Source organism: Nestor notabilis, unplaced genomic scaffold (genome assembly GCF_000696875.1).
Source record: "Nestor notabilis isolate BGI_N333 unplaced genomic scaffold, ASM69687v1 scaffold25700, whole genome shotgun sequence".
NCBI lineage: Eukaryota > Metazoa > Chordata > Aves > Psittaciformes > Psittacidae > Nestor > Nestor notabilis.
Genome location: NW_009911892.1, coordinates 8,017 through 19,902, shown reverse-complemented (window position 1 = coordinate 19,902; position 11,886 = coordinate 8,017). Strand labels below are relative to the sequence as shown.

Below are 11,886 nucleotides of genomic sequence, written 5' to 3'. Positions count from 1 at the left end.
ACCCCAAACCCCAAAAGAACCCCCCCCCCCCCAAATAACAAAAACAAAACCCCACCAAAAACACCCAAGAAGACATTACCTTAATGAATGAGATGTAGGTACTCGCATGAGATGACCTGAAAACACCCAATAGGGTTTTAGAAAATGGGGATGTGCCCTGTTAGATTTCTTCTATTAGAAAGCTCTGGACACACACATTACTGGTCAAAAACTATGCTTGCAAGACATTATCCATGATTTTAGCTTTAAGAGACAAATCTACAAGTTGCTCATTCATCCAAGTTTCTCTGGCTTCTCGGACCCAAAACTACAGATCAGTTTTAACTCTCACTACACCCTTGTAAAGTATGCCCAGATAATTTAGCTATTAGCTAGCAACCTCAAACTAATAAGAAATATCAGGATAGGCCAGTGGCAAGTCAAATCTGCACGAAACCCAAAATTTGAAGTCACAAACTAGGAAAATAACTGTATAAAAGCATTTTTTTCCAACTGCAGAGAATCACTTTAAGATATAAACGTAAATCAGGTGGACTTAAGTCTCTGGATCACCAGACAGAAAACACATTTATCTGCTAAGTGACGAATTGTGACCCAGAAAGGAAATATGACAAAAGATGCTTTTGCATACTAATCAAGGAAGAGGTTTTGGAGATGTCTTTGAAAAATAAAATAAAAACCAACCAATCAAACAAAAACAAGCCCCCCGCCCCCCCAAAAAAACCCAACCAAACCAAACCCCTAAACAAACACACATAAAAAACCCAAACAAAATCCCACACTCAGCCTCAGCTGAATATATGTCCAAAAGAAGAAAATGCAAACAAGTTGATTAGTTATATTGCTAAAGACGACCTTCATGAGGGACAGTAGCAGTCACTTGACTCCTAGAGAGAGGCTACACCCCTGACTGAAATCTCTGGAAAGGCAAATGCTGAACAAGTGGATGAGAAAAGGTCTCTACAGTATCTATACAAGTGAGATTCTACTTTTTATGCAAATAAAGTAGACCAGAAATATCACATCAGCTGTAAAAATACCAAAATATCCCTTTACAAAAATAAAACTAATTACTTCCCTTTTGTTTTGTTATATGGCAAAACTCCAGTCTAAACCACTATTCAAACCTCCTCTCTCACATGCTATGAAGAGCAGCTAGAGTTACAGATAAGGTATTAATGATATCTCAAATATTTCAGCTGACATCAGAACTATCCTCTTTTGAACAATAATAATGCTGCTTTACACTTTGAAATTTAATTTCAGACTATGCAATCTGATGTAAACATTTGGTATGAGTTATTCTCCAGTCATATTTGGATTTCTTTGCATTCCTTACAGACAGTGACATAGGTATTCAAAATCAAAGCTGTCAACCTAGAACACCTAAGAGACATTCAATCTCATTTCCCAAGCCAGGCATTTACTGTACCTCAGAGTCTGAAAATGCCAAGCTACATGATACTAGCCCTGACACATGGTTATTTGCAGTGTTTGTTGCATGTATTGAACAAGCTGGTCATACGGTTTTTGACAATCTTTTAGGTGCTTCTGATGTTAAAAATACTATATAAAGAAAAAGTTTCAATATTAGAAGTCATGGAATAGTTGCAACTGGGAGCATTCGTAACTACAAAGGGAGTTATGAGAAATAGACACTAGAGAAACGACAAGGTATTTTCACTATAGGACAAGAACAGAATGACTGGTCTCTTGAGTCAAGACAAGATCTATACTTAAGCCGTTCTAGAAGGTTCACCAAGATATATGTTCATGGATGTATGCTTCTACAGACCAAAAGGTATTAATAAAGGATAGTAACTCTGCCTACCAGGTTTTAGGCAAAGTCAAGGAGAAGTGAACATGTGAGTTAACTTTATATTTATTTTTACACCGCTCATTTGTAAAGTCTCTCTACTTCCTATGTGTAAAATGAAGTCCAAATAGCTTAATAAAAATACTTCCCTTGTTTACCACCATCTTTGGATCTCTCCCATATGAAATGAAGAACATAATGAGATGCTTAGGAAGTAGAATTAGAGCAAGAAACTAAAACAGTTTAGCAAAAAATTATGGAATTTTTATGAAATTTAAAACTTACACAAACATTAAAATGATGCATTTATGTCATTGACAGTTGCCTTAGTTATGTATCTGAACCTTTAGGTTTTGTATAGGGCAATAACTTTAACATACTGTATCAAGCCATCTTTCTTTCATTTTAGAGACCTTACGGGGAAAAAAAAACCACCAAAAGAAAACTTCACCTTCTATGATATTTCAAATCAGCACTGGCCTATTCCTCATAAGAAAGGGACTCAAGAGCATGTTAAAAAAAAGAAAAAGAAAAGAAAAAGGAGAGAATGCCTGGCCTTTTTTTGTTTGGGGTTATTTCGTTGTTGGTTTGGTTTTGGTTTGTTCTCTTTTTTGGTTGGGTTTTGGGCTTTGTTTGGGTTTGTTGTTTTGTTGGGTTTTTTTTTGTTTTGTTTGCTTTTTTTAAGAAAAAACAACTCTTAGCTAAAAAACCCTTATCATTTCAACATCATTTAAGGCATTTATATGGTATTTTAAACGTAAAAAAAGCAAGATGATCATTACGGGGAAGTAGGCATACTGTAGCAATCCTTAACATATCTGCAGACTTCAGCACTGTTATTAGGTACTAGTTTCTCCTATGCTCTTCAAATAATTTATGTTAGAGAGACAGCTATGTAAATTAGATTCATGGTCTGTTTCACTCCTATGCAAAAAGTGGATTAAAATGTTGATCACTTTAGTCTGGGTTAAACTGGAAACAATGATTTGAAAATGAAAATGAGAAAGTATAATTCAACAATTCTGTACAAATCTCTGCTTTGCCATTAAGAGGAGTAATACAGAATTTCATTTGCACACAGATAACAGACAGAAATTGGAAAGTTGTGATTAACTCTGCTTTGGCTAGTCATTCAGGTCCTATTACAAATGTTTAAGTTTAAAAAATGTTCACTTTATAATTGGATAGCATCTTTCAGGATATAAAAATTTAATTTTATTCCACTGCTGCTTTCAATTTCTCAGTGGACATAGCCTGCAGGCCACATTTCGTAACAAGCCTTTCTGAGTCAGAACATTAAATATTTATGAAGTTTTTATTTAGAGGATTGATAAAATCCTGTAGGTTACCTCTGAATCCCTAGCAGAAATCCCAACACATTGGGAGCATCCAATTAATGTTCGGATTTTTTGTAAGGAAATTGCAGTTTTACGGTACGGAATTTCAGGCTCATGATAGTAATCTTTTATAATCTGTAAATACTGAAGGTAATCAGCACCTGGTTGTATGGCTTTTGCCTTTGTACTGGCCTAATTTAGAATTGCTTACCAAGTTTTTTGAGGTTCTTAGGCAAGAGTGACAGACTAGTCTGTGATAGAATAAATAAGGACATTTTATGACCACACAAAACCTAGGCCTCGAACTCATGTCTGAGAACCTGGCTACAGAGAATCCTGGAGTCTTTGCTTTTGATTAAAAGTAAATAAACCCCTGAACTACCTCTACAAATTTAATTCATGATATAAACATAAATAATATGTTTTCAATTACATTCATGTATTTAACTTTAGATGCCTGAGCTTGTTGAATTTGGAAGCTAGATTTCACAGATTCCCTATATAAACCATGCAGAGAGACTTCTGTTTTAGATTTTGCACACTAGAACTTCTTTGAGAGAAGATGTCCAGCTTCAGCACCTGATGCACAGGCTGCGATATGCTCCAATTGCAAAAGGAAAGATTAAGGGATGGAAGAACCCTCATATTTTACTATTTAGGTTTGCCCAAGCCTGCAGGAGAAACACCCTTTCCCTGCATTGTAGTGGACTGTTAATACTACAGCTCCTGGGACCTGAAGCTCCAAGAGAAAAACAAATCAAAAAATCACAGGAAAAGTGTACAGTTTGTATAAAACCTGCAATGCAGCTTTTCGCTGCTGACCCTGCTTCCTCAAAGTAAATGCTGCTTAAAAAAGAAAGGAACTCTTACTATGGGGCAGACAAAACCAACCCCAAAATGCTGCTGTTCCCTTGCTACTCTGACACCAAGCTAAGAGCTTAAAAGAGAACTGGAATTGAGGCATGCTTACAGCACCAGTCCATCTCAACCTAATTCATCCTGGCTAGCCTTGTTCTACTGTGCTCAGCTGCAGTTAGCTTCTTGAAAGTGGTCTTTGCTTTGGAATGGAAAACAACCTAAACCTAAGAAAACATTATTTCAACACTGTCTAAAGCATTAGAACCAAAGCAAAGTGCTGCCAGGTACTCAATGTACAGTGACAAAAAAGTAGAATAAGTGATCCACATCAAACTCATACTGTTATAAACACTTTAATGAAATCATTATGAAGCACTTGAAAGGACATCATGATCCAACTATACATAGTGACATTTAGTAGTAAACAACTCCGTTACTAAGTCAAGTGTAGGGCAAGCATGAAAAATATTTGAAGGCAGATGAAACCAAATTCTGGGGAAGATAACTAAGAGACAGATATGAGCAAATAAGTCACGGAGCACACACAACTTATGTCTACAAATGAACTGACAGAATTTTCATCCCTTCTGGTCACAACATCTTGCAATTCTATTGCTCCTCTAAGAAAAAAGAAAGCAGCACTTATTACAACTAAGAAAATGGACAAAAGACAAATTGACTGGAATTACTTCTCAACATTCAACCATTTGTATCTACACACACACCATTAGAACTTTTTAAATTAGCAGCATATAGAAATCTAATTAGGAGCTAAATGAAACACTTTAGCTTTTGTTAATTCAGCCTTGCAATATTTCTATGGCTCCTGTCTAAATGGAACTTAGCCATAATGGGTTCTGCAATACCCTGCACATCATTCAGAATGGCTATATTCCCAATGATGAAATTTTCCTTACTAGAACTCGCATATGAAAGGGATGAAAACACACAGTGCTCATCTGTTGCTCAAACAACCATCACCCGGCACTGCACACCCCTGGGCTTTATTGTCAACGCAACCTCCACATGGGTGCCACCTAACTGCAGGCTTGATCAAGGTGTTCAAGTTTTACCTACTCTGATACTCCGATCAATTTGAAGGCAGTCTTTCCGCTTCTATTGACATGGGAGCATATTCTCACCTTGGTAAATATACTTCCACTTTTTGCTTCTTTACGGAATTAGCCCATTCATTAATCAATGAGGCTTTAACCAGTGGTTCCAATGAGACCAGTGGAACTTCCTGTCTGGAAAGAACGATCATCATACTAATCTCATCTCCCTCATATGGTATTTCCAGAACTTGATAGATACCGCCTGCTTCATTGGATCCATCACTGAACTCTCCTACAAGAGAAAAACAACAACAAAAGCTAGTAGAAGTATTTTGTTTTCCCTGGAGATAGGGGAAAAAAAGAAGACTAATACTAGGCAGTATTTACTAGGTATTAGAACCAAAAATGACCCTCTTTTTTCTGTATAAAATTTATATTGGCATCTTCATCTTAAGATTTGAGGCTTACATCTGCTTTCTTACAGAAAAACAAGCAATCACAGAGTTTGCAAGTAATTACACTTCTGAACCTATTACCTGACTTTCACTGGTTAGAGATGTATGACTTTCATGGAAACAGGCAGAGGTTTTTTATTTGAGAGAATTTTTCAATGATGAGACTGAGCAAAATACTGCAGTGTGAAACACTGTAGAGCTCACTTGCAGTTCAAGCTCAAGGTAAAAATGATCCTTAGCTCTGCTGTTCGAAGAACCCCTATTTTACCTCCCTAAGGATACTACAACAGTAACAAGCAAACATTTGTTTAAATATTTAGCACAGCACAAAAAAAATATTTTAGCAAGAAGCAAGACTAGTTCAAGAATTGTAAAGAGGTTAGATTTAATGGATAAACATTCTGAAATCCACGATGTGGCATCAAACACATACCCAAAAAGTAATCAAGAAAGAGCTCATTATAGATGTTGCTATCTCACAAGAACACACACTACAAAAAGACGTCAAAACCAGAGATATTTCACTGGATAAACACCACATTTAAAGTTCTAGGTGAAAGAACAGACACCACCACAAATGAGTATTACTGCAACATACCTACTGAGGGAAGACTTACTAGCTTTAAAATTGCTAAAGTTCCAACCCACCATAGTAAAACTCTCCCTGCTGGTACATCATTGGAATCTGCACTTCACTTTCATCATCTTTAGTGAAAGAAAAAGTTCTTGTATTTTCAGGTCTGAACTGTGATTTCCAGTTGCCTTTAAAGTAGATTGCGTTGATGAGAGCCAAATGAGTTAGAGCACCAAAATCTCCTGAAGACACAAAATCCTTGATCATATCTAAGAAGAAAACCAACTGTCAGTCTGCATATCAAATTGAGCATTAAATCAAAACTTAAGACAGCTTGAAAAAAGAAAAAAAAAAACAAAAAAAAAAACAAACCTGTGCTACCATGCAATTTCCAATTCGGATGTTTCATTAAATCTCAAATTAAACTGCCAGTGTTTTGTAAACCTAAATCACAGTGTAGGTGTGTAAACCCTTCCATTAAGTACATGTTAAGTCAACTGTTCCTTGATCACTACTTAAATATACTCACAATGGAACCAAGTGGAAAAGGGGTCACATAAGGAATGTTTGCACTGGTGCTATAATACAGTTCAGCACTACTGTCTTAAGGTCAGAACTTGTACAAACTTTGGCTCCAATCCAAAGAAGCACTTAAACGTATGCTTTATTTAAAGCATATAAGGGTACCCATTGGAACTTCACCAGTTTTGGTGGAAGCCAGTTTTGAAGGAAGCATTCACTTTCAGTAATATCCTACTGACTTCTAACTGAGGAATAACCATAAAACCCCCATAAATTCACAGCATTTGTTCTGCTGACATTAGCTCTTGAAAAGCAAAAAACCCCAACCATTTAACAACTGCTCTATTCATGAGTGGTACAGCAGCTGCTTTGCTCCTACCTCCTAAGTCATTTACATCAGAATACAGCTTGTTACCTGCTTTAGTTCATCTTAAGTGGCTGGCTTGTAGGCAGAATAATTTAGACTTTGTTAGATTTGGTGCACTGACCACATGTCACTACTCCTGAAGAATTACAACTTGCTGCCAATAGCTTTCTTGCTCACTTCTATTTTTAACTGACATTGCAATGCAAGGTGTTAAAATAAACACACTCCTCAGTCAGATTATTACGTCTTAATCCATGGTTTAAAATACAGATTAATTCTGCTTTCTGCAGCATATGACAATAACTGGTGTGAAATTTATGTATCACAGGGCAGTATTTCTTCTGGGTTGCTGTTTGTACTTCATTTTATCTAGAGCATTCTTAGAAATGAGATGTGACCATTACAGCTACACTCATTCTCTGTGACTGGGATAGAAAAAAATAAAGGAAGAATTAAAAAGGAATACAGTTCCAGTTTTTCTATTTATATTTATTACATCATATTCCCTTTTATTTTCAGTCACATACACTGAATACATAGTGTATTCAGTTAATACACTAATGAAACGCTAAGAATCTTCCTGGCCAGAAAAGCCTTTGACAGTTATGTTTTCTGCTCTGAGCTTCCCATCATGCTTAACATGCTGGAACTGGAAACCTGCCTGTCTTGCACCCCTTTTCTAATGAGAAAATAAGCCTCCTCTGTCTGAGCTGGCAGGCAGAAGAGAACGAGATCTAGTGGTCAGAGACCAGGCAGAGGGACTGCTACTATTGCAACCCACTGCTAAGATACCCACAGCTGCCTTTGTTAGCTCTACACAGCTCCCTCTAGGGCGATGGTTATGAACTCAGTCAGCACATGGCAGGTGTTAAGCAGGAGAACTCTTGCTGTTCCTTCTAAAAGAATTCCACTTTTCCTTCAGACAGACACCATGTTTCTCTAAAAACACGCTGCAATCTGCTGCATCACTTACATTCCCTCTATTTCTGTAACTTGAGATAAAGGACAGAATTTATTATGAATATAATAGCTACTATTCTCCTTTGAAAAAACAGATAATATTCAAAATGAAATAAAATCAATATATAAGGTGGTTTTCCACTTTAGTGCCATACCTTTCCATTAAGCATTGTGGATTCTCAAATGCTCAGACTACATGGTGATGTGTTAAGTCATTACAGAGGATTCCAGTACCTTCAAATTTACAAGGGTATAACTGATGTTAGTGAGACCCCTGTCGAATTACACTTAAAATATCAACCTGCAGAGCATGTCAGATGAACTAGAATGCGATAATGCTTTGATCCCCACAAGAAGGGACTAACCTCACTCCTGTATCTAGAGACTGCATGTATTCAGAAAATGTCACTTACTTGGGATTCCACAGGCAAAGCAAGAACTAAATCATGCAGATCTGCGTATGCATATTTACAACAGTAATTTTGTGGTTACTCCCCTGCTGCAAATTTTTGTTGTGAAGCCCTGTTGATAGTCTTCCTAAAATCAACTACTCTTTCAACATGCTATCTACTTTCCTTGCATTGGAAAAGATTACATTACACGGTCTGATTTTGTGGTTTAAAATTATCTTCTGTATTCTTTAGTATTCTGTTCTTATTACCTTGTAACTGAGTTTCTTAGAGAGCTACTCCACCCATTCAAAGCATGGGCAAATAACCACTTTGTAGATAACTTGTATGCAGTTAGTAATAGTACCCTACCAATTTTTTGTAATTTAATACCAAAATCAGTATTAAAATACTATTAAAATGCCTACCATTAAAATACTCTCCTGCAGTCAATGTACAGGTGCTTTAAGATGGTAGACAGGTGGAAAAAATATTCAGATACTACTGTATGATTAGCCATGGCTTACATTACTTAAGAGAGATCCTTCCTGTATAGGAAAAAAATATAATTTCACGAAGAACTGATATTATAATTTTCTTTATGCAAGGAGATACTGTAGTCTCAAATGGAACAGATAAAAGCCAAGGCAACAATTTAACACCACTATAATACTTCAGAAACACAAACACTTACTGCAGGAAGTATACAAAAGAATCACATGGACTTACTATTTGTATGATTCTCCACCCATTTATTGATTTGGGTAGCTACAGCTGCACTTTGGCCGAAATCTACATTCTCTACTTCAGCTTTGAAGTATTTTTTCACCAACTGCAGAAATTTGTCACTGATATGAAATCCATTTTGCACATAGAGAGAATTAGCAACATTCAGAACATAATGACTTTCTTCAGTAGCTGCCATATCAGAAAGGTCCTTTAAGAATGTAAACTCTTCACCTGAGGGAAGAAAAACAGATTTGCTGTTTCAGAAAAGGAAGGTTTTTTCTGCTGGAAGTTCACAGTCTTTTTCCATACACCTTCAGATCTGAGAGAACAATCCACAAAGCAGAACATATTATTTAGAGCTTTTTTTTTTTTCTATTATCTGTAATTAGCCTAATTAATGAGACATTTGGATCCCATCACAAAGCCATCAATGGTAATTCTTTTAACGCCAAAAGAGGAATTAAAGAAAAAGCAAAACAATCCCCCCCCCCAAAAAAAACCCCAATCATTCTTACAAGCCACACTTGTATGTCTTGTTAACTTAAATCCTTAAGAGAATTTTGGTTACATACCAAAAGCCAGTTGTTTAAGGAAAAATGAACGTCAAGTTTTGAGGCTAAGGACTTCCCCACAGACTTCTCTGCAAAAAAACCCCCATGCCTACAATTTCCCAAGATCCTGTGTGGGGTAGAGCAGCATCATTTGCTTGGATAATGAGCAATCCCAAGGATTAGGATTAAAATAGTCCGCACTAAAATAGGAAGCTTGTATTGTTGCATTGCCTAGCTGAAGCTGAAATTTATAATAATAAAAAAACACCACCCCAAAAAAACACAAAACACACAAAACAAACCAGACCAACCAACCAAAAAACTTAAAAATTCTATGCAACGATATACTGGAAGCAGAAATCATTGGATTACTCTCACTGAATACCACTCACATGTAAGAACAGCAAGTAGTGTAGCTCAGATGAACCACACAACTTCTTCAGTTACAGCTAAGGGATAATTTATCAATGTTTTAGAGACACACTGTGGAACCAAATACGCGTTGTAGTCTCTACAGAGAGACATCATCTGTGCGGTTCTACTGTTGAACACACTTTGAACATTGTTTTCAGAAATTCCTCCCCAAGATCCTTTTACCAAAGACTTAAAAGTCCAGCATGTTATGTGAATAAGAGTTATCATTCAGGTTTCAAACCAGTTACTTTGATAGCAAAATTCACAGAAATTGCCTCATCCAAGTAATTTTTTTGCCATTCACTGATATTCTCCATTTGCAGTCATATTACAGTCATGTGCACTAACACAGTTGAAACTAACATCCAGCACTACATCCAGGTCCATGACTTATCTCATTCCATACTATAAATGGGACACAGCGTGGTAGCATTGTTCTCTGCTGAAGAATTGAAGCCTGCTTCTCAGAAAGGCTTATAGGAACACATGGTGTGTTGTACTGAAATAGCCACAATGCTGGTATTTCCTGACTAGCTTGTATATCTGTATGGGACATCATGCAATGCAGGAAGAACATTAGACACAAAATTAGGATGAAGAACCTACAGGTTCTACCTACAAGAACCAAACAATTTGTGTCAGACATTTTCAGTTAAATTACTATGCTTTTCATATTTTCTTATAAGCAATATTGCTGGAACTACTGCTTTCCAATCTTCTTATTACTCTCAAGGCAAAGGCAAGATTATTTTGCAGGTAGAAACCAAGATCAACAGTTACCTGCAACTGCTTAAGATTCAGGTGCCCAAGCCAAGGGTGTATGTTTGCATCTCTCAGCTTATGCAGAACCCACTAAAGGATGCTTCAGCATGCTCAGGCCATCAAACAGGATGCCAAGAAGCCTACTGATTAATAACCCATGGACATGACTGGGCCATTTCCATCATTGTTCAGACATTGCCATCTGCTTCTTTAAGATAAAAAGCTCCACAGTAAAACACAATTAAAAGGCCTTACCATTTTTTAAGCTGTCAAAACCCAAGGAATGTCGAATTTCTTTCAAAGTGGTTCCATGGGCTCCAAGCTCTACCATTCCCATGGCTATTGCAATGCTCAGAGGAGAGAAAAGAATATTCTCATCTTCTCTTGCAGCTCGTAGCTGATTGTAAACATTCACAGAAAGCTCAGTGATGGTTTCATCAAGAAAACTTGTCTTGAAGGCTTTGCTTTGCAAAGCAAGCAAAGACAACAGTCCAAGGAAATACATGTCTTCAGATTCTAAGATCTGCAAGATAAATTTTAGAGGAAATAAGTTAATCTTGTTTAAGTAATAATATACTCGAGAGAAAAAAGTAGTAAGCTTTTTAGTCTTAAATCTGCGGGGAAAAAAACCTAATTGGAGTTCAGTGCACGATTCAGTTATTTGGAGGCAACATCAACAGACATACTGTTCAAACTGAAGTAAAAATCTGTTCACATAAACAGATAACCTATTTCTTTATGGACACACAACTTTTTCAGGTCTTTCAGCCACGTATTAACAAAACATGGTTTGTACAGAAAAAGACCTCAAAGACATAGCAACAGCTTTCCTACTTATACTTTTTAATTCTGCTGTCATCATTGTTAAGCAATGCTGATCGGGAATCGGCATGTGTTTCTGTAGTTCACCAGGGAGACCTACAAATCCACATTACTTTCATTTGACCTTCCAGTAAGATACAATTTATTCATCTAAGTCACTCTAAGCCCCAAATGGTAATTCCTATTTCAAGCACCATAAGAGAATTTGTGGACACTGGTGACAAATGAAATGTACCATGACGTTGCCCAGTTACGAAAGACATGACAAGCAGCCA

The 11,886-nt window shown here is 36.7% G+C and overlaps 1 protein-coding gene across 1 annotated transcript; it reads right to left on the bottom strand.

Annotated features, from left to right (window-relative positions):
- Positions 1 to 5,149: 5,149 nt before the first annotated feature.
- On the bottom strand, positions 5,150 to 11,313 carry LOC104407590 (neuroserpin). The gene is made up of 4 exons (XM_010016916.1): positions 11,045 to 11,313; positions 9,063 to 9,293; positions 6,170 to 6,364; positions 5,150 to 5,358 (listed from the first exon to the last, which is right to left on the bottom strand). The coding sequence occupies exons 1-4, from the start codon at positions 11,292 to 11,294 to the stop codon at positions 5,150 to 5,152; spliced, it is 885 nt and encodes a 294-aa protein (XP_010015218.1). The 5' UTR covers positions 11,295 to 11,313.
- Between the last annotated feature and the right edge of the window lie 573 nt (positions 11,314 to 11,886).

What these genes read in the sequence shown, in the direction of transcription:
- LOC104407590 (XM_010016916.1), bottom strand. Translation starts at nt 11,294, where the DNA reads ATGTATTTCCTTGGACTGTTGTCTTTGCTTGCTTTGCAAAGCAAAGCC. An exon ending in TTTTGACAGCTTAAAAAATG is followed by an intron (nt 9,294 to 11,044) that starts GTAAGGCCTTTT and finishes TTCTTCCCTCAG; the next exon opens with GTGAAGAGTTTACATTCTTA. An exon ending in GCAGGGAGAGTTTTACTATG is followed by an intron (nt 5,359 to 6,169) that starts GTGGGTTGGAAC and finishes TTTCTCTTGTAG; the next exon opens with GAGAGTTCAGTGATGGATCC.